At 59.4% G+C, this 22,182-nt stretch overlaps 1 protein-coding gene across 4 annotated transcripts; it reads left to right on the forward strand.

The window, feature by feature from the left end:
• Positions 1–687: 687 nt before the first annotated feature.
• On the forward strand, positions 688–21,088 carry SH2D3A (SH2 domain containing 3A). 4 transcript variants are annotated; one of them, XM_074980448.1, is made up of 12 exons: positions 688–822; positions 2,748–2,903; positions 11,532–11,754; positions 11,979–12,106; positions 12,580–13,016; positions 13,680–13,777; positions 14,385–14,977; positions 15,799–15,914; positions 17,247–17,418; positions 17,928–18,039; positions 19,163–19,348; positions 20,265–21,088. In XM_074980448.1, the coding sequence occupies exons 3-12, from the start codon at positions 11,712–11,714 to the stop codon at positions 20,435–20,437; spliced, it is 2,058 nt and encodes a 685-aa protein (XP_074836549.1). In that variant the 5' UTR covers positions 688–822; positions 2,748–2,903; positions 11,532–11,711; the 3' UTR covers positions 20,438–21,088. The 4 variants fall into 4 exon arrangements, with proteins under 4 accessions (XP_074836549.1, XP_074836551.1, XP_074836552.1 ...); XM_074980450.1 differs by lacking the exon at positions 11,532–11,754; XM_074980449.1 differs by lacking the exons at positions 688–822; positions 2,748–2,903 and adding an exon at positions 7,327–10,897.
• The last annotated feature ends 1,094 nt before the right edge of the window (positions 21,089–22,182 follow it).

Consider the following 22,182-nt stretch of genomic DNA (forward strand, 5'->3'; position numbering starts at 1 on the left):
CAGCTGCCTCTCCACAATCAGACTCACAACAACGCCTCCCAGACACAACTCTGCACTGCACAGACCCACTAACGCCACCAAGCGCACTCAGAACACACCCAGACCCACTAAGACAATCCTGCTGATGCCCGCAAGCCTGCCTGAGGATACGGCCTGGCCATTTATACCAATTTACACCCCAAAATCCATCAGGCGCACAAGCATGCACGCTCACACTCACACACTTCAAACTCACACTCAGCCAGAATACACAACCTGACTCAGCAACTCACAGTCACACAGATGCCTACAAGTTCACACCCACTAACACACCCCAAATACACACCCCAGATCCTCAGCACACAAACTCAGTCACAGACACTCCAACTCACACCCAAGAAACACACAACCTGACTCACCGACACGTAAATCTGTTAGTCTGCAAGGCGCCACGTGACTCAGCGGTTTTGTAGATACAGATTCACACCCAGAACACACAACCCGACCCAGCAACAGCACAAACTCACAGACACTCCAACTCACACAATCTGAACCACAAACTCACTCCCACTAACACACCCACACGCAGCAACACACAGTCACCCTCCTACTCACACCCAGCCTCACAAGCCTTCAGCTCACCTCGGGCCCCCGCCCTCCCCGCTCCGGCTGCCTCCGGTGCCCCGCCTGGTCCCGGCTTGGCTGCTCCCGGGGGTGGGTCGCAGGGCGGAGCCGCCGCCGGGCGCTGGAATGTGCGGAATGGGGAGCGGGGCGGGTTCGAGCCCGGGGCCGGCCGGGACTTGGTGGGAGCAGGAGCCGCAGCGCCGCACCCCAGCTGCTCAGGTAGGGCCCTGGGTCGGGCTGCCTGCGGGGGCGCTGTAGGGGACCCCTTACCCCTCTGTGGGGTGAGATGGGGGATACTGCCCATAGGAGGAAAGTCAGGGTGGGCACATGAAGGTGGGATCTGGGGGGCGCTGCCCTTAGGAGGAGATGGGGGGGCACTAGGTGAGGGGTGCTGCTCTTAGGAGGAGATCCAGGTGTGAGCCTGCCTGAGAGGGGGGAGGGGAGTTCCCTGCCCGGGGTGGGGTAGTCTTGATGGATCCCGCAAGAGGTGACCAGCCCCCTGGGTAGGGAACCTAGGGTGAGCCAGGGGTGCGTGACTCCTGCCCTCCCCTCCCCAGAGGGGGCTCTCCTCACCACCCCTTTCCAAAAACCGAACCAGCAGTCCTGGACCACTTTAAAAACTAACACACTAATGTACTGGCTGATGAGCCCTCCTGGGGCAGAGCTGCTTCTTTGCAGCTGGAAATCGATTTAATCTATCCAATAGATTTCCAGCTCTGCCCCATGAAAGCTCATAATCAAATACCTTGTTTTGTTGGTCTTCAAAGTGCTCCAGGACTGCTGGTTTGGTCTGTGAAGATACTGACTAACACGACTGCCTCTCTGTGGGTGTTCACCATTTTCCAGCGTTTCACCAGAGAGTGGAGTTCTCCCAAAAGCCCCTTCCTCCTCCCGCCTCCCCGTGTTTGCTTGTTACTCTGTAACACACCCACCCACCCCACTGGTTCAAAGCCCTTGTGTGGCCCTGGGAAGTGGGGCATCGGCTGATTGATGGGCAGGGGGGTGAGATTAGAACTATGCCAGCCTGTGTGGTGTGGTCGGGCAGAAGACGGTGCCCACCCTGCCCCGGGCAGGGTGAATCACGTGGGTGTGATGGAGGCTGTGGTGGATCAGACTGAATACGTGTGATCTCATTTACTCTGGGTGACCGGCTTCCTTCTCCTGCGGTTGCACTGGCTCAGTTGGTCTGGGCTGTTCCAGAAAGCCAGGCCGCCAGGGCTGGGGGAAAACACACCCGGGCAGAGGATTTCCTGTCCATTGTGCGCCAGGGCCAGCCCTTTGTCTTTGCTGGGCTGGGCTGTCCATGCCCTGGACTGGGCGTGCGGCTCCTGTGCAGAGGGGCTGTGATGGAGGGTTAGAAGGACAGGGGAGCCAGGCCGGCTACTGCATCGCCAGGCCCCTGCCTTGCTGCTCCACCCAGTTCAGGGCTAGGGACACAGCAACCATTTTGCAGCCTCATATCATCTCAGGCTCATATCAGGGCAATGGGCCCATCTAACCTGGTATCCCGTCTCATCCACCCGACCCCCGTCAGCTCTCACCTCCCTATAGTGTCATATCAGAGCAACGGGCCCATCTAACCTGGTGTCCCACCTCCCCTGCCCTGGATTAGTTCAGAGCCAGCCTGCTTTTTCCCTTCCCTCCCTGCGTCTCTGTTCCATTAGAGCTGGATGCCGGTGTCAGTCCATCCGTATGCCCGGTGTGACTCCGGATTCACGCCGCCGAGCTCAGGTGGGCATTGGTGCGCACCAGTGGCTGTAAGCCGAGAGATCGGGTTTCCTGGGCAGAGTTTATCTGGAAGAGGGAGGGTTACACCTGTGGAGGGATAGCGATGGCGGCACACTGACGCAACCTCCTGCTGCGGAACACGCTGGCCTGCCAGCCTGGTCTGTGCTGGGCCCACGCCCCCAAGGACATGGGGCTGTGACCGCTCCTCAACTCTGCTTTTGGGGTCTGCCCCACTGCTAGCAATCAGGGCCCAGCTTGTAGGTCTCCCTACAACTTTTCATCTCTAATTCTGTGCTGATGAAGACATGGGGGCTCCTTTCCCCTCCCCCGCTTGGGAGCCACCCCGCTTTCATCTCCCTTTTCTCCCCAGTCAGTTCCTCCTGGGGGGTTGGGAGCTGAACCTTATCTCCTTTTAGGGGGGAAGCACCTCTGCACCAGAGTTCTGCAGGGCGTCAGAGTCCGGTGAAGGGGGCCGCACCCAGAGGCCTGTCAAACCTAGCTGTGAATGGTCACAGAGGCTTGGATGCCCCGTCAGACCAGGCTTCCCCCCGTGTGATGCCCCGGAGTTGCCTGTAAGTCGTAGACCCTTGTATCTCTTGATCTGAGCGATTCCCACCGGCCTAACGTGGAGAGAAATCAGCAGCCTGGTTTGCTCAGTGTACCCCAGGGAAGGTGAAGAGGGGACTTGGCTGTAGCCTGGAAGCCCTTCCCTGGGGAGGAAATTTCCAATCCCAGGCAGCGCTTTCACTTGGCTGAGGCAGTCGAGAGAAGGGGTGGAGGTGGGGCTCTGAGGCCAGGCAAATTCATGTTGCATGTCTCCCCCTTTTCACAGTGAGGGGAACTGGCCATGGAGGAGGCCAGGTCAGGTCTGGGCAGCTGCTCGGGCTGTGCAGGAAGCTCGGCCCGTCTGTAGATGGGGGCCTGTCCCTGACCTTGGCAGGAATGTTGTTTTGCTATCTCAAGATCAAAGGAAGCAGAGGGCTGGTTGAGCAGCGAATATAATCATAGCTCTCACCCGATGCTTTTCCTGAGCTAACAGCACCCATGTGAGGCAGGGCAGCACAGGTATCCACATTCACACATACAGAATGGGAAAGGACGGTCTAGGAAGGAGCACTGCAGAGAGGGATCTAGGGAACACAGTGGACCACCAGCTAAGTAAGAGTCAAGAGTGTGATGCTGTTGCAAGAAAGGGAAATGTGATTCAGGGATGCATTAACAGGGGTGTTGTGAGCAAGACACGCTAGTCTGCGCTGGTTAGGCCTTGGTTGGAGTGTTGTGTCCGGTTCTGGGCACCACATTTCAAGAAAGAGGCAGAGAAACTGGAGAAGGTCCAGAGAAGGGCAATAAGAATGATGAAAGGTCTAAAGAACATGAGCTCTGAGAGACGACTGAAAGAACTGGGCTTGTTTAGTTTAGAAAAGAGAAGACAGAGGGGACATGACAGCAGTTTTCAAGTACCTCAAAGAGCGTTACAAGGAAGAGGGAGAAAAATTGTTCTCCTTGGCCTCTGAGGACAGGACAAGGAGCAATGGGCTTAAACTGCAGCAAGGGAGGCTTAGGTTGGACATTAGGAAAAACTTCTAACTGTCAGGGTGATTAAACACTGGAATAAGTTATCTGGGGAGGTTGTGGAATCTCCATCTCTGGAGATATTGAAGAGCAGACATCTAAATAGACATCTATCAGAGATGGGTCTAGTCAGTACTTCGTCCTGCTGTGAGGGCAGAGAACTGGACTCAATGACCTCTTGAGGTCCCTTCCAGTTCTAGTGTTCTATGGTTGTGCATATGGGGAAACTGAGGCTTGGAGAAGCGATGTGACTTACCACGGTCATCCTAAGAGCCTGTGGCGGAGCAGGGACTGTAACCTGGGTCTCCCAAGTCCTGGCATAGGGTCCAAATGATTAGAACATCATTCCTCTTGGAGACGTTTCCTCCCTGAGTCCCATGATTCAGTGGGAGTTGTGTCCCATCCTTGGCAGCTCAGCAGTCCATGTGTCGAATGAGTGGCTGGGTCTGCTCCCTGTTCCGTATGGACTTGGATCCCTCCTGCAGGAACCCAGCACCATGATTCAGGAAGGCAGAGCGCCCTAGGGTCGGCAGGATGAGGCCACTGTGCTTTTAGATCTCCAGGGACAGCCTGAGGTCAAAATTGAGGTTGGGGGGTGGGGGGTCCCTAAATTGCATCCCACTGTGCCATGTGTTTGTGCCCGTACAAGCCAAGGTTCCCTGCTAGTCCCACATCTGAGCAGTTTGGGCCATTTGGTGGTTAACCCCTGGGGCTGGGAGCCAAGAATGGTGCCAGCTGCCCATGTTCAGGGCCTGCTCTGGCATCCGCTGACCCCAGCTGCAAAGTGCTCGCTGAGTGGCATCGGGGCTGGATCGTCACTGGTGCCAGAGCTGGGTGGATGGGCCCTCCTGCAGCATCCCACAGCTGGAGACAGGACACCACCGGGACCACTCTGAAGTGGTGCATAGAATACTTTCCCTGGATGTCGGCCTGGTGGGCTTTCCTCAGCTGCTCAGGCTCAAACTGGTGGCCAGAAACAGGGTCAGGCAGGAATTTCCCCCCAGCCCAGATCAACAGGGTCCTTGGAAGTGATGGGATTTGCCACCATCAGCTGCATGCCATGTGGGTCACTGCTGGGGTCACACTGGCAGGGCCTGCGTGCTCTGCCTGTGGCTCCCAACGTTGTTTCCTGTGGACCATTGTGCTTTGGGCTCCGGACACAGGGATGTCTGGGTGAAAGTGCCACAGAGCGTTTGTGGGGGTGGGGGGGTCTCCAGGCAGACGTGGCTCTTGTTCAGCAGGGAGAACAGGTTTACTAGTCAACAGCCACAGTGTGGAACAGACTTATAAGCACAATAACCAGAAGTGTCTAGGGGAGGGGAGGCCTGGGGGGATCCCCAGGCTGGGCCCTGGCCCCCCTTCCTCCCTCTCCAGCCGGACGAGACTGTCCCACTCAACAGCTCGGTTCCATTTCAGACCATCCAGACCCTCCTCCCTCCTTTGTCCTGTCTCTGGGGGTGGGGGAAGAAAGGGGTCACCTGGTTGCCTAGCTTATGAAGAGCTGGGAGGGCTTGGCCTACAGGTGAGAAGTCATCACACTGAAACTCCCCTCCCCGCTGTGCGCTGATGCTGTGCCTAGAGAAACTGAGGCACACACCTCGAGTTATGCAGGACAGTGGGAAACACATGCAACCGAACCAGGGGAATAAAGGCTTCACCCCCCTCCACCTCCTCACAGGAAGCTATGCAGTGTGTGTGTGGTGGGGTGCGTCCCAAGTGGGGGGTTTGTAAGCTGACCCCGGCTCCCCAAGGGTTCAGTTTTAGCGCTGGACCCCAGCTGTCTGGATTCTGTTCCCAGGTTTGTCATTGTGATCTGCTGTGAGTCACTGCCATTCTGTGCCTCAGTTTGCCAATCTGTACTTCTGTGCATAAGAACTGCTTAGATCGGGGTGTCCAACCACATGGCAATTTTTTTACATGGTCCAGGGACCAAACACAAAATAGCCCCAACCCTCCCCCAGGCTTAAACCCCTCTCAGCCCCAAACCACCCCCCCACAGCCCCAAACCATCCCCCACCCACCCCCAGGCTTAACCCCCATCACACCCCAAACTGCCCCCCCAAACCCAGGATTAATTTACCCAGGAGAGCTGTGTGCTAGCCAGCTCCGCAGTCCAGCCACTCGGGCTGTGCCATGGGACCCGTGCCCCAACCACTGGGGCTCTGGGTCAGCCAATGCCCCATGGCAGCTGGCCATGCAGCAGCAAGCCTTTTAAAAATGGCGCCAGCCGAATAAAAAGGCTCCGTGTGCTGGATTCTGGCCCATGGACCACGTGTCAGACACCGCGGCTTAGATCTATTATCTGATTACCACAGTATCACGTTACTGGGTGGTATGATTTTACTGCAGTGCTCTGGCTGTGTTAGAACATGCTGTTGCAGGTAGCCCAGGCCAGGGTGGGGGTGAGGGTCGTTGTTTTTCCACAGCAATAGACACACAGAACAAGCAGAGACGAGGCCACTGCGGGCCAGGGGATAGACATGCTGCAGCACGAGATGCATTGGAAACCAGAGGCAGAAGGACTGGGAGGAAACAGCAGGGGTGGGAGGGTCTTGTAGGCTAGGCACTGGATTGGGAATCCGGGGGTCTCATAAGCTCCTTGGGTGAGTCATTTCATCTCTCTGCCCCTCAGTGCTCCATTCCTAAAATTAGAGTCATGAGCTTTCTTTGTCTTATCTCTTAGACCAGGGGTCAGGAATCCTGGGCACACTTGCCAAGAACGGCACGCGAGCTGCTTTTCGTCAGCAGTCCAGGTGGGAGGTCAGCCCCGCCCCTTCACCCCCTTGCGGCTGGGAGCTTGCTCAGAGCCATGCTGCCTGTGGATTAACAAAAGACCAGCTAATGCTACTTACCACCGCCTAACTGGGAAATTGCTGCACCTCTATTTATTTGTTAATGAAGCTGTTGTAAGTAGGACTAGTAGTGACGTTAAAAAGTATCACCAGCCCTCAGACCATACACAGAGGTCAAATTTCAGCACTCTGCTGCTGAAAGGGTGTATTAGTTAGACTGTTTGCTAGCTAGGGGAAGGGCTGTCTCTTACCATGTATTTATGCAGTCCCCAGAACAGTAGGATCCTGAGCTGAATTAGGGGAACGAGAGGTGTGACTGAGACACAATCTGAAAATTGCTCTCACACAGCGTTTCTTACCAACAGATCTCCAAGCACTTGTCGGTTTGCTAGTGTGTTTCTCCTCCCAGTATGGGGCAGTCATCTTCATCCTAAAGACAAGGAATGTGATGAGGAGAGGCTGAAACCTCTGTTCTCTCCTCCCCAGCTGAGGATGTGAAGAAATGCGGGAAACTTCTGAAAATGTTCTGATCTGGAAAAAGTAACGGGCGAGGTCGCCGCGTTAGTCTGTGCTCCAACAAAACAAAGCAATAGAAATGTAGCACTTTAAAGACTGACAAAATGATTTATAGGGTGATGAGCTTTCGTGGGACAGACCCACTTCATCACCAAATACATCATTTTGTCGGTCTTTAAAGTGCTACATTTCTGCTGCTTTGATTTGGAAAAAGAAAACCTCAAGTTTCTCTTTTTTTTTTTTTTTTTTTTTAAATGTGAACATGAGAGCTCTGGGGGAGTGGGAAAGCCAGTGGCTTGGTACGACCTTCTGGGTTAGAAACAAGTGGCTGCAAATTGTATTCCTTGCTTGGCTTTGAGGGGCTGCCCTGGTTTGCTGGTTGTCTGTATCGTATTTAATCAGGGCTTTAAAACTCCACTGAAACATTAGTTAAAAAAAAAACAAAACCACCCGGTTCCAGGCCATATGGCTGCAGAGAGAATATTCTAACAGTGGCCGGGGGCTGAGCTCTCTTCCTGAATGTACTGACCATCCTAGGGCCGCCACAGTTGCCCTCTTCTTTGCTGCAGTGGAGCTTCTGTGCAGCTTGAGGCGGTGCCCAGTGCTACAATCCTAGCCCTAGGCCCCGACCCTTCGGCCCTTGGTCCCACCCCTTCTGGGGCCACAGAGCTGGGCCTTTCTCCCACTTTGCCCTGGGGCCTGGGGTAGCTGTCGGCCCTACTGACTGTAGGCGTGGTACCTACATTGATGCTCAGAGGCAGGGCAGAGGTTCCCAACCTTTCTGGGTCCGAGTTTCCTTCCCCACCAACATGCTGTAATTAGGGCCCTACCAAATTCATGGCCTTGAAAAACATCTCATCTTTTGTGTGCTTTTAGCCTATAATATACCATTTTCAAAGGGAGGAGGGGGAGAACTCAGCATTTCTCAAATTTCAGGTCCTCACCAATGTTCTCTGTAGTTTTTTTCCATCCACATGTGGAATAAATTTTATGTGCCCCTAGGCTTGTGTGAATGTGCACCACCAGTAGAAATAAAACCTAACTGTGGGCACTGTGCCAATCAGCTGGGCAGCATCTGAATCTCTCCTGAGCAGCTGCTCAAGCGCTCAGCTTATAGGGAACACTGGAAGTTATTGTCGGGGGAATTACAGTATCACCGCCTTCCCTCTGAGCTGCCTTCAGAGCTGAATGGCTGGAGAGAGGCGGCTGTTGGCCAAGCGCCCAGCTCTGAAGGCAGCACTCCGCCAGCAGCAAAGCAGAAGTATGAGCCTCAATACCAAACCTTGCCATCCTTTCTTCTGAACTGCTGCTGGCGGCCGTGCTGCCTTCAGAGCTGGGCTGTCGGCCAGCAGCAGCGCAGAAGTAACAGGAGCAGCATCACAATCCCCCTACCATCACCTTGTGACCTCCCTCACCCCCACAACTCCTTTTTGGGTCAGGACCCCTACGATGACAACACTGTGAAATTTTATTTTTGCGTTGCTGAAATCGTGCCATTTATCGTTTTTAAAATCCTACCACTGTGAAATTCACCAAAATGGACTGTGAATTTGTCACAGCCAGAGTTCTCTGTACACTGCGTGCTTGGGCGGCCACCAGCTGATTAGCAAAGTGTCCACAGCCACCCATGGGGGCAGCATGTGTTTCAATTGGTGGTGCACATTACAAAATTTATTCTGCACATGGAAGGAAAATATTCGAGAGAACAAGGGTCACAACAACGGTTCTGCTACCTACCTGGTAGATTAATAGCCAGGGGTGGCATTAGGGGGCAGTGAGCAGGCAGTTGTCCAGGGCCCCACGCTGCAGGTGGAGCTCTGCTGTTGGCTTTCTGCCCTGGGCCCCAGCGAGTCTAACACTGACCCCTCTCTGTTTTATTTTGGTGGGTGCCCTGAACCTGTTCACATCCCCTCCACGGTGGGCGCTGGGAGAACCACTGCTCTAAGAGTGCCAGGGCACAGCAGTGGCATTGTTGGCGACACGCAGGCCACAGGGAAATATGGTGTTTAGAGCCACAGGGGCTGGGTGCGCAGAGAGCTGGTGTGAGCTCGGTGGCAGCGACACTAGGAGCTCAGAGTCTCACTTTGTGACCCTCCCACCCCTGAGCGTGCCATCCCTTTGCTGCCTCTGGTATAGAAGTTGTGCTGGGGGAAATGTGGGCTACTTCGGTCCCTGCCTTTCCCAGCAGGGGGCACTGTGGGAGCGGGGCAGAAGCTCTGGCTATGGGGGGAGCATTCAGCTTCTCCAGGGCTTGTGTCTCCCAGCAGGGGGCGCTGTGGGAGCGGGGCTGGAATCCTGGCTCCGAAGGGGGAGTGATCATTTTTGCCAGTCCCACCTCTTCCAGCAGGGGGCGCTGTGGGAGCGGGGAAGAGAGCCCTGGCTATGGGGGGAGCATTCAGCTTCTCCAGGGCCTGTGTCTCCCAGCAGGGGGCGCTGTGGGAGTGGGGCAGAAGCCCTGGCTATGGGGGGAGCATTCAGCTTCTCCAGGGCCTGTGTCTCCCAGCAGGGGGCGCTGTGGGAGTGGGGCAGAAGCCCTGGCTATGGGGGGAGCATTCAGCTTCTCCAGGGCCTGTGTCTCCCAGCAGGGGGCGCTGTGGGAGTGGGGCCAGAGCCCTGGCTCCGAGGGGGACAGTGCTCATTTTTGCCAGTCCCTGCCTCTCCCAGCAGGGGGCACTGTGGGAGCAGGGCAGGAGCCCCGGCAGTGGGGGAAGATGCTGGAGGGAGCGTGTGATCAGGAGCCCCAGGTGTAGCCCCTGACTGGAGGGACAAGGGCAGTGAAGAGCCATGTCGCTTACTGGGGCGTCTCCGTCGGTGAGAGCTTGCAGTGCGTGTTGGCTGGCCAGGGGCCGGGGCAGTCCAGTGCAAGTGTAGGAGGGGCTCTCGGCACAGGGTGGCTGATTTTGGGGACGGCAGGGAGTCAGGGGAGGAGCCCAAAGCTTAGCAGCGGGTCCTGGTCTGACGGTGACCTGGGTGAGGACCAGAAGGACGTGAGGATCCTGGATCCAAGGGAGGAGGGTGAACCTTTGTGTTCAGTCAGCTGAATGAAGGAGCCGCTGGGAGGGAAGTGGGGCCTGGTGGTTGGCAGTGGAGTGGGAGGCTGGGTTAGCCCCCCGGCAGGCTTGGGAGCAGGAGCCCTGCATTCTGCTCCCCGTTGCGTGGCCTCTGAGTGCCACCAGGGCGCAGGAGAAGGGGAAATTGAGGCACGCACACAAACAGGTTGCAGTGACCTCATGGGGCAGCCCCTGGCAGCAGGGTCACCCTCCCACCCCCGCCCCACCCCACCCCCCGCCAGCTCCTCTCTCCAGTGGACACAGAGGTGCAGACTGGTATGGAACAGCCCGTCCCCCCGGGCTGAGGGCTCTCACGTGCCGGCTGGTTGGATCCGCTCTGGGGCTGCTCACTGGGCTGGATCCCTTCCGGCCTGCAAGGGTCACAGGCTGCTGGCGGGCTCCCAGCGCCGCTGACTCAGCGCGCAGGCATCCCAAGGTGTGCTCGGAGGCGGGTGACCTGTCTAGGCAAGGTGCTGCACGGACCGGAAGGAGCCAGGCTGAGCAGGCAGCAGAAGATCCACGGTTGGGCCCGTGGGATCTCGCCCCGAGGGCTGGACTCCTCCAGCTCTGGGAGCACAGGCGGGCTCCTGCAGGGGTGAAGGGCGCGCAGAGGGTTATACGCCGCGGCTGCTTCCGGCAGGTTCCTCTTTCCGCTCCCCTTTCTTATCGCCTCTCCCTCTGCCTCTCAGCGGCACAGCCCCCCCGGGTGCGACCTGCAAAGCAGTCGGGTTGAACGTCCCCACTCTATTGCAGCAGGTCTGGAGGAGTGGCTCCGGCCAGGGGCCTGGGCCGCGATCGGGGAGCTGCCAAGCGTGTCGGTTGTTAGACTCGCCAGGGCCCAGAGCAGAAAGCCAAAGCCCAGGACTGCAGCCCTGAGCCCAGCTATCTGGGGCTGAAGCCAAAGCCCGATCAACGTAGCTCCCTGGGGCCCCTTGTGGCGTGGGGCCCCTTTGCCAGCCCCTAATGCTGGCCCTGGCTTTTGCATGCAGAAAAATGGTGGTTGCGGCACAGCTGGGCGGGGTGTTCATATAGCACGTTGCAGGGAGGGGAGAAGGGGCTGAAAAAGAAAAAGGTTGAGAACCCCTGAGCTGGAGACCCCCGACTGGGATCGCCTCTCCCTGCCCTCTCCCCCGCTCAGTGTTTTGCCAGGTGCTGCTGAGGCAGTGGGAGCGTGTCTATGCCCTGAAGAGCTCACAATCTAGGAGACATAGCACAAGGAGAGATTGTTATCCTGCATTTTAGCATTGTGTCTGTTTCTCTCCGTCTGCAGCGCCCGGCACGAGGGGGCCGTGATCTGCACTGGGGAAGGGATTGGCTCTGGGTGTGTGGGTGCAGCAGCTGGCAGGGCAGCACTGGACCTGGGTTGAAGCTCTAGATGCTCTTGCAATGCACAGTGGGGACGTGAGAGTGAAGCTGCTGCCTGGCACCAGCACAGGCTCAGCCCTGTGGGATGGTTACGAGACCGGAGGATCAAGCGCAGAAGGAGTTAAGAGGTGGCCGGCAGGAGTGAGGGGCAAAGTCCTCCAGGCAGTGGACTGGGAGGGGTGGCTCTGGGGGTGGGATCCCTGTCTGCTGTCTGCCAGGTCCGGACGTGAGGGGCTGGGAGAGCTCTGGCCAAATGGGGCTGGGCAGGCGAGGGGATGGGACCAGGAGGGCAGAGTCGGTGGGGGGGGGGGTGGGAAACGCTGTTGCTGACCTTTGACCTTATGCCACCCAGGAGGCGGGAGCAGAGTGACCATGGAGTCGGCCAAGGAGACGCTCAGGAAGGAGCTGGAGGAGGAGCTGAAACTCAGCACAAATGAGCTGCGGAGCCACGCGTGGTACCACGGCTGCCTGCCACGAGAGGTACCCACAGTGCCTGTCCTAGGTGTATTACGGTAATGCCCCGCGGCTCGGCTGAGCTCAGGCCCCCTTGCAGTGTGTACAGAGAGAGCCAGAGGGGCCCAGCCTGTGGGGCCCAGTCCAGCCAGCCCGGGAGGCTGCATATCCCCGTGGGATGGAGGGGGGGACCAGAGGTGCAGGGAGGTGCAGGGACTTCCTGAGGTCATACAGGGAGCCAGTGACAGAGCTGGGGGTGGAACCCAGGATGGGAATCCTCACTCCCAGCCCTGCTGCTCTAACCACTAGACCCCACTCCCCTTCCCACCGTCCTGACTCCTAGATCCCCTCTCCTCTCAGCCTGGTCTAACCACTAGCCACTGCTCCCCTCCCACAACTGCAAATGGATCCCGGAGTCCTGACTCCCAGTCCCCCCAGTGCTCTAACCACTAGACCCCATTGTCCAACATCCCACCAGTGACCACCCCTTGTCTCCCCAGGAGGCTGAGTCCCAGCTGGAGGAGGATGGGGATTTCCTGATCCGGGACTCGGGCTCCAGCCAGGGGGACTACGTGCTGTCCTGCCGGTGGCAGGGCAAGACCCTGCACTTCAAGATCATCCGGACAGTGCTGCGCCCCCGCCAGGGCTACTCCCGCACCCTCTTCCAGTTTGAGCAGGACCAGTTCGACAACGTGCCGGCCCTGGTGCGTTTCTACGTGGGCAACCGCAAGCCCGTCTCAGAGACCTCGGGTGCCGTGATCTCCCGGCCTGTCAACCGGGCCGTGCCCCTGCGCTGGCTGCAGGAGCGTTACGGGGCCCCCGGCCTGCCCCGTCAGGAAGTGCAGGACCCGGCCAAGGAGGATGCGGCTCCCGCCCGCCGTCTCAGCCTCCGTGGACTCACCGCTGGGGAGGTGTCGACGGAGGGGCCCCAGCTCCGGTGAGTGCCGGGAAGGGAAAGGGCGCTGGGTAGGGCCAGGCAGTCTGGATGCCTGGGTTCGACGCCAAGTTCTGGGAGGGAAGTGATGCCTAGTGGTTAGGGGGAGTGGGGGCTGGGAGTCAGGATGCCTGGATTCCATTCCTGTCCGTGTGGGGGCTGGAGCTGGGGATCTCGCTTTCACCAGGGAGGCGACGGAGTCAGTACTCCACAGTTCTGTTCCTGCTGTACCGTAGATTCACAGTGTCAGCTGGGAGGATGCCGGGGTGGGGGGCACCCATTCCCATTTCCTTGCCTCAGTTTCCCCATCAGTGAAGTGGGTCTTTCTCCCCACCCTCTGGGATGGGTTGTGATGCTCAGTTCCTGACTAAGCACTTTCCGAACCCCAGGGGATCAGGGGCTGGGCGGGACAGGGTCTGTCCTGATTATTAACCCTGTGTCTGCCAAACTGCCCCCGCACAGGGGTGGGGTTTGGGAGGCTGGTCCCTGGTACTGTGGCTCAGGCTTGGAAGTGGCTTCTCCACTCTCCATGGGGCAGCCCAGCCCTAGGACAGGATCGCAGACCTGCCAGCCAGGCGCGTTACTCTGGCATCCCCTTCCTTCTGGGCATGGGCCCTTTGCAGCAGCCGGGGCCGGGCCTCCTGGTGACGTTGCTTCTCCCTGCAGGGCCAAAGACAGGAGCGGGAGCCACCCTGCTGGGCTGGATCAGCTGGGCTGCCGCCCCTCGCTCTACACGGCGCAGTCAGACAGTAACCTGCTGACTGGTGAGTGTGTGGGAGCTGGGCTGTCGGCCGGGGGGGAGCAAAGGCTGCCTGGGGGGGGTATTAACCCCTTGCACCACCTGGCGGGTGCAGGGCAGGGGTTGGCTCGGCTGCCACTTCCGGAGCAGTTCTTCCGGATTTACACCGTGCACTAGTGCAGCCCTTGAGTGCAGTGGGCCCAAATGGTGCCATAGTACCCCTAATAGACAATGCACAGCGCCTAGCATGCTCCTGGTCCATGACTGGGGCTCTGCCTGGGTGCTACCGTAATAGGTAACATACAGCTCCTAGCCCAGTAAATTTCTGGGCCATGCTGGGGGCTTCCAGGTGTTACCGTAATACACCAAAACAATGGACACTTCGCAAGCCAGATCCTTGAGCTGGTGTAAATTTGTGTCACTCCGTTGAAGCTAGAGCCCGTTTACGCCGGCGGAGGATCTGGCCCTGCTGCAGATCCCATGGCTTGCATGCCAGTGTAAGTCCCCCATCCCTAGGGGCGCGAAGTCGGATTTGTGCCCCTCCCAGCTTGGATCAGAACCCGTCTCTGGGTGGTCCATGTGCCCAGCTGCTCCGCTCCCACCTCTGACGCTCTCCCATCTCCCCCCCACAGGCAGCCCGGAAGCTCTGGCCGGCCCCCAGGAGCGAGGCGAGCTCCCACCCCCCTCGCCCGTCTTCCGCACCGGCAGCGATCCTGTGCTGCGTCCCACTGCCCCCCAGAGCCTGGACCCGGAGGGGGGAGCAGCCCTGAGCGGCTCGGAGGGGCAGCTGCACTCCAAGGCTCCCCCCAAGCCTCTGAGGGCCCCCTCTGTGCTGCTGGGCGACCCCTTCCAGGAGCAGCTCAGCACCTACTGCGAGCTGGTGCCGAAAGCTCCAGCCGGCCTGCGGAGCCACGTGGCTCGGCTGCAGGCCAAGGAGAGGTGGTGTGGCCGGGCCCGGGCCACGGACACGGCCTTTGGCTTCCTTGAGGACGAGACAGTGCCCCTCCCCCGGCCGCGCGGCTGCTACCAGGAGGAGGAGACGGGGGGCTTCGTGCACCCCGTGCTGGAGACAGCCTCCTCCTTCCAACCCCACAGCTTCCCCTCGCTCCTCCTGGCCCCGGACAACAGGCCCCTGGAGCCCGGTGCCCTCAAACGGCTCAAGGAGATCTTCACCCAGCAGGACTGCCGGACCATGGCCCTGCACATCCTCTCCGTGGACTGCCTGGTGAGGGGGCTGGCAGGCAGGACTCCTGGGGCCTGTTCCCAGCTCTGGGAAGGGAGTGGGGTCTAGTGGTCAGAAATGGGTCTGGGAGCCAGGACTCTGGGGGCCTGTATCAGCTTGGGGAGGGAAGTGGGGGCTAGTGGTTAGAGAAGGGCAGGCTCTGGGAGTGAGAACAGCGTGCAGGGGGCGGGTCTAGCCCCAGCTCTGGCAGGGGAGTGAAGTCTAAAGGGGGTCGGGGGGTGGGGCTGCCAGGACTCCTGGGTTCCAGTCCCAGCTCTGTTGCCAGCTCACCATCCAGCTACAGGCCAGTCACTTCCTCACCCTGTGCCTCAGTTTCCCCAGTGTGTACCATGGGGAAGAGACATGACAGTGCCACATGGGGAGAGGGGAGGCAAGCTGGTTCTGCTACGGTGGCTGTCAGCTAAGGCTGTCGAGGAGCTTCAGCCTTGTGCTGTGTCCGTGGTTGCAGTGCCACAACATAGGACTGTGAGGTGGGTGGGGTACATGGGAGCATTGGGGTTGGAACCAACTGTGTAGGGAGAGGGCCCCCCTACTGGTCCCCACTGCCTGCAGCCCAGCGATCCCTGAGATGGACTTTGGGACCAGCAGTGACCCACTCAGCCAATGGGTCGGGGGGGGGTGGGTGCTGGTCACGCCCCAGTGGCTGTGGAGTGGGGTGCCTGGGATGTCCATGGGGGCTCCACAGTGTACTAAGAAAGCCCCCTATCAGGGCAGGGGCGGGGGCAGTGCGCCGTCCTGGGTCAGCCCTATGGCCTGGCCAGTCTCCGGCCTTCACCCCTGCGCTTGTTTGTTGCTTGCACCAGGTGGGCAGGATCACCGGCGTATCCGGGGAACAGCAGCGGGCGATGGGGGTGAGCTCGGGTCTGGAGCTGATCACGCTGCCTCATGGGCACCAGCTGCGCCTGGACCTCTTGGAAAGGTACCAGCCTGGGTGGTGCTGCTGGAGTCTGTGGGATGAGGGACAGCGATGCTGAAATGCGGCTGCTTCTGGGTGAGAGCACAAGGGTTGCCCAAGCACTGCACAGCAGGGTTTGGCTTGGAAGGAGATATCTACGTGAGGCCACAGAGGGATGTCAGAATAGAACATGCCCAGGGCATGGGCAGGTAAAACCCTCGACTCACCTCGGGATAAACTGGGACTTGTAGCTACATGACCATTTAGTGAGAGCCAAGCTGGGGTGGGGTGTAAATGGACCCCCCCACCCTCCCGTTAGCCTGCTGTGCCCCGTCCCTGGGCACCCCTTTGTGACCGCACTTTGCTCTGGTGCGCTTTGAAACCGGGCTGACAACACACGGTAGCGAACTTCTAACGCAGGCGTCAGCAACCTCTCCACGGCAGGGCGCCCGCTTGTGACCTCGGTGGACCAGCCGAGGGCCAGTGACACTTTTTAAAGTTGCTAATAGTCCTACTCACGCCAGCGCCATCAGGAGACACACCAAGCTGCCGAGCCTGCCCACACAGGTGGTGGGTGGGAGCATTGGCTGGACTTTTGTTAATCCCCAGGCCGCTTGGCTTTGAGCAAGCGCCAGGCTGCATGGGGAAGCAGCCGAGCTCCAGCCTTGAGTGCCGTGCCAGGGCGGTTGCTGATCCATTCTAACGGCAGCAACAAGGAGCCTGTGGGTCACACTGCACCGAGAGCAGAACTCCTCCTTGTGGCCCAGTTAATCCACCTCCGCCAGAGGCAACAGCCTTGTGAGCAGGAGCCAGTCCTGCCGCCGTATCGCGAGCTGCAGCAGGGGTTAGGGCGGCTGCGCTTGGGGGCGGGAGCGTTCCCCGCCCCAGTGATACCAATATAGGTGGGTGGCGTAGACCTGGCCGTGAGGCTGGGTCCATCCCTCGTTCACTGAGAAGCAAACCTCTGTGTAGACAAGCTCAGACTCACTGAAAGGGAGCAGAGCGCACGCACGCACGCACGCATGCACGCACACACACACACACACACCCCCCCCCTCCAGCGTGCCATGCTCAGGGCCTGGCTACGCTACAGCCGCCCCCTAGAGCTGCAGTAAAGCCCCCTGCTCCAGAGGCTCTAGGGCACTGAAGAAGTCACCCGTTAAGTGGAGCCCAGGCTTCATCTTTGCAAGCCCCTCCCTAGGCTCTGTGTTACTCACCTGGCAGGTCTCCCCTCCCCCCAACCCCGTGAACTGCCATCTGCCCTTGAGCAGGTCCTCCTGCAGCAATGACCCACATCCCATCAAGGCTACTGGCTCGTGGTGGGCTGAGCCCCTGTGGTCCCTCTGTCTCCTCCAGGCACCATCTCATTGCCCTGGGCATCGCGGTGGACATCCTGGGCTGCACGGGGCCCGTGGCCGAGCGAGCCGCCACCCTGCACAAGATCATCCAGCTGGCCGTGGAGCTGAAGGGCTCAGCCGGGGATCTGTTTGCTCTGTCAGCTGTGATGAAGGGCCTGCAGCTGCCCCAGGTGAGCAGCCGGCTGGTGGGGTGGAGGCGGGGGTTGAACAGCTCTTGTTCCAATGGAGGCTGGCCTTGGCCCCAGCCCTGATGAGACCTACCCGGGAGGTGGGACACTGCAGGGAGCAGAACTGCCTTGGTCCCCATTGGAGGGAGGTTCGGTAGAGCTCGTGGGTTAGGAGACGTGGATTTCGGGACCTTGGACAAGTCCCTTCCCCGGGCTGGGCCTGTCTCCCCTGGCACAGAAGCCCCCAGGCGTGGCCAGGTGGTCAGTGCAGCGTGGCAGGGTTGAGTTGCCACAGCACCATGGGCTCCAATAGGCCTTTGCGCCATCCCTGAAGGCTGGTGGCCTTGGGAAACACAACTGCCAGCCAACCGGGGAGCTCCCTGGGGCTTTCGCTGTCTCCGGAGACCGGATCAGGGCCGTATCCTGGCGTTGCCAGGGGGTGGTCGCTGCAGTATGGCACCCGCAGTAGCAGCCCCTGTCAAGCCTGGCCCCTGGTCCATCCCCCCCACCAGATCGCACGGCTGGATCAGACGTGGCGGAAGCTGCGGCAGAGCCACACCGAGAGCGCCATCGCCTTCGAGAAGGACCTCAAGCCCTTTGTGAAACGCCTCAACCAGGGGGAAGGTGAGACGGGGCCGGCCGGGTGCCCTGGCCTTAGGGAGGGGATGTCACAGGCTGGGGCAGGACCTCTGGCTGGGAGGAGGGGGCACGGGGTGGGGGGTGAATATTGCTCCAGGAAGAGAGAGGTGCAGGGGGTCGCTGACACGGGGAGGTGGGAGTTAGGTGGCGATGTGGGGGGTATGGATGGATGACCTCCCCTGGGCTTGTGTGCCGCCAGCCTGGGCTGGAGCACAGCCAGGCTCCCGCCGCCATCCCCAAATGGTACAGGTCCCCTTTTAACGTCTCTATAGTTGAGCGCTGGCCCAGTGATTCGAGCTCTGGCCTGAAACTCCTCCCGCTTCCCTGCTCAGCTCAAGAATCCCTGTCAACAAATCACACAGCTCCTCTGCCTCAGTTTCCCCATCTGAACAGTGCCAAGGAGAGGCCAGCCCTGCCTCTCGGGGGCCGGGGGGGGAGCAATGCATTGAGGCATCCAGCTGCTCTGGAGATGGGTACGGGAGAAGCACCTGAGAGAGAGGGGACGAAGTTTGCCATGCAGGGGAAGTGGTTCCTGCCTCCAATGGGGTCCGGGCTGCCTCTTCTCCCAGCACTGGCTGTAGATGCACCCTGGGGCAGCTTTGCCCCTTTGCACCAGGGCTGCATTTCACCCACCCCCTGGCCAGCCCTAATTTTGGACTGGAGCACCATTCAGGCAGTTCGACCTCCCCGGCCGTCCCCTCCCTCAGGCATTCCAACCCTCGGGGTGCCCTATTGCACCAGCAGTAACGTGCTGGCTGGAAGCACCCCCCACTGCTGCCCTTTGAGCCGAGCGGCTGGTGCTGCAGTTCAGGGAGGGGATTAGGGGACACAGCTGCCCGGGGCTGGTTTCGTTCGACCGCTCCCTAGTGACTGTAGGCACAGACTGCAGCCTGGGCGAAAAGACCCAGCCCTGGAGTTTCCTTGTAGCTCTACCAGCCCTGATTTGCTCATGGGCTGCTCCACAGCACGGGGCTGTCTGTCCCGCTGCCGCCGGTGTCGGAGGGATGCGGCTGGGAGCAGTGCTTGGCCTCAAGGCACAGGGGGGAGACGCTGCTGGTAGCAGCCGCTGTTTGACGGCACTGGTCTGCCTCTTGTCCCTGGGCTGCAGAGAACGCCACCCCGGGAGAGGTCGCCGTCCCTCACCTCCTGCCTCTCATCAGCCTCCTGGAAGGGGAGCAGCTCTGGGACGACCACGAGGAGAGCTGCGACCTCCTCCTACGCACGCTGGTGGCCGCCCGCTCCATCGCCACCAGCGCCGCGGCCTACAAAGCCACCGCTGAGGCTAAGCTGCAAGGTAGGGGTGCACCAACCTGCGTGTTTCTCAGGCCCTTCTGGGGGACTATGTAGTTCACTGGCTCCCTGCTCAGCATTTTTCTCTGGGGTAGATGCCTCCAGCTGGACTACATCTCCCATGATGCCCCCTGGCCAGGCATTCCCATGATGCCATTGTCGCACTTCATCATGATGTGAAGCCACGGTGCATCATGGGAGATGTAGTTGTGATGGGGTTCAGGGGTCCCCATGCACTGCACCCCGGCCACAGGCAGGAGTGACTCTCACTCAGCAGGTAGAACAGGAAGTTTATTAGGCAACAGAGGCCCAGTTTCTCACAGAAGAGTCAGCGCAGCAGTCAGAGAGTCATTCCAACCCACCCTGGGAAGAGGAGCCTGAGGGGTGCCCCTCTGGGGTGTAGCTTCCCCCTCGCCCGGCTGGCTGCCTTCCAGCTCCCTCTCCCCTCCAGCTTCTAACTGCTGCCCCCAATTCAAACCCAGCTCAGCGCCTCCCTCCTCTTTGTTCAGGGCAGAGGTGTTACCTGCCAGCCTACGTTATAGCCCCAGGGTCATCCTTAGCCGCTGAGAGCTGCCCTGCCTGTCTCACACATCCAGCTGGAGTCTCACACATGCACTCCCCCTACTCCATCACAGTAGTTTAACTAGGGAGCCTGCCCAGAGAGGGGGTGTGGCAGAGGGGGCCACTCCACTACAGCTCCCATCAGCCATGACCAAGGCAGCGCCCGCTATTTTCAAATCCCGCTTCCCACCCACTCCCCCATGGAAATGGCTTGAGCAGCCCTAGGCTTGGCTTGCTTGGCTGCCAGTCAAGCCAGTTCATAGGAGCCCAGCCTGATGTCACACCACCAGCATGGGACGGAAAGCCCAGCCCTCCTGCATCTCTCAGCCCAGCCCTTGTCTCTCCCGGCCTCCTCGCAGGATTCCACGCCACGCCCGAGCTCCTCGAAGCTTTCCAAACTGAGTTCGCGCTTCGCTTGTTCTGGGGCAGCAAAGGAGCTGCTACGGAGCGGGCCGAGCGCTACCAGAAATTCAACGCCATCCTGACGGTGTTGTCCCAGAAACTGGAACCAACGGGGAAACTGGAGCCCTGAGTCCCCTCTGTTGCGGCACGGACGATGCACAATAGCTCACAGAGCCGAGGCAGCAGCAGCAGCAGCAGCTGATGGAGGAACTACAGCAGGCTGGTGCTTGCAGATGTCGCTGTGAAATTGGCTGCGTGTGCTCGGACAGCCTGGGGAACTTGTAGCTGAAACCAATGGCTCCTGGGCCGTGCATACAGCAGCGTCAGGCGTTTGCACCAATGCAAGAGTCTAGCAGTCCCATGCTCCTTGCGGCGGGAGTCGGGGCTCTGTTCACGTGAGTTTGGTGGAAGGAGAGAGACCTGTGGCTTGAATGCACCCACCAGCATCTGACTAATTCAAAACACCGCTGGAGCACAAACACCCCCTGCCTCTTTGCCCACATGATCGAGGCCAGGGGGCGGTGCAAGAGGCTGGAGGGGAGGAGTCCCCCCTCCCTGCTGAGTTGGAGGGCTGCAACAATAACCCCCCCTTCCAGGGGGCTGTAGCCCACCAGGGAGTGCCGGCCCTACTGCCTTAGGACCCTGGGAGATGGAGGAAATTAAAAATGTCTCTGCCCTTGTCTCCTCCTACCAGAGGTGGAGAAAAGGACCCCAAAGTTACTTGAGTAAAAGTGTGGCAGCTTTGTGTACTTGAGTACAATAAAGATGGGATGTGCACGTGTGTACTTTTACGTAAATAGTTCTTCAGGGGGGCACTGGTGACTTGTACTTAAGTACATTCCCCACCTCCCACAGCAGCTGTACTTCTACTCAAGCGGCTGCTTAGGTGCTAATCCCACCTCTGTCTTCTACCCAGAAATGAACAGGGTTTCTGTTGCCCTCAGAGGAGCTCCCCTGAGCCGGGATGGTAGGGGAGCTGTTTTTTCACAGGGGCAAACCCAAGTTTGTTCTTGCTACCCCCGCATAGCCCCTGGGAGTGAGGGGGGAGAATAGTCTAATGGTTACAGCTGGAGAGGCCTGGGGGCTGCAGCCCACTCTGGCAGGCGGTGTGCTGAAGGCTGGGATGCCAGCCCAGCGTTACACAGGGCCACTTGGTTTCTGCCACCAGCTGCTCTTTAGCTAAAGCACCCTGGGGCCCCAGATCTCAGCCCCGGCGATGCTCAGGCAACCGCGTGGGGAAGTGAAGCCAGACGAGGCACCGCCGAGGGGAACTGTCCAAACCCAGCCTCTTATGAGCGCCCCCGGCTCCTGATTCTAGGCCTGGGTGAGGGGAGCAGCACCCAGCAAGCCACGTTCGAGTCCCAGGAGCGCAGCTGGCCCGGCCTGCTGCAGGTGGGAACCGGATCCAGGACAGTCAGGCTGGGGCTGAGCCCGCAGTAGATGCTTTGAACTTTTTCGGGGCCCAGGGGAGCAACACCCTGTCGGGTAATGTGTGAAATCGCAGCCCCAGCCTGCTCCGAATAAACCTCTGCAAACGGCGGCTGAGCCTTCTCCTGGCACCACGGGCTCCTGTTACTGCTACTCCATTCCCAGGGTCCCTCCCTCTTCCCCACCCCCACCACAGCATAAGTGTGTGTGGGGGGGGGGAGGGGATAGGTGACAGCCCACTTCCCCCCAACCCCTGACTCCAGCAGCAGAAAGCTAAACACCACAGCTTACTTCAGAGCGGATGTCAAAAGCACCAGGGACCTTACAGGGAAACTGAGGCACACTAGGGCTAGGCCCATGGTCACACAGCAGAATCAACCCGCCCCTTCCACCTCTGAGAAGCAATCATCACAGGCGCCCAACCGCAGTCCTAGCACTGCTAATGGA

This window comes from Carettochelys insculpta, chromosome 29 (genome assembly GCF_033958435.1).
Source record: "Carettochelys insculpta isolate YL-2023 chromosome 29, ASM3395843v1, whole genome shotgun sequence".
NCBI classification, from domain to species: domain Eukaryota; kingdom Metazoa; phylum Chordata; order Testudines; family Carettochelyidae; genus Carettochelys; species Carettochelys insculpta.

Excerpts from the sequence above, each read along its gene's own strand:
- SH2D3A (XM_074980448.1), top strand. The coding sequence starts at position 11,712 with ATGGTTACGAGACCGGAGGATCAAGCGCAGAAGGAGTTAAGAG. Across the intron at positions 13,017-13,679 it reads ACGGAGGGGCCCCAGCTCCG|GGCCAAAGACAGGAGCGGGA; the intron begins GTGAGTGCCGGG and ends TTCTCCCTGCAG. Across the intron at positions 19,349-20,264 it reads CGCTGAGGCTAAGCTGCAAG|GATTCCACGCCACGCCCGAG; the intron begins GTAGGGGTGCAC and ends GCCTCCTCGCAG.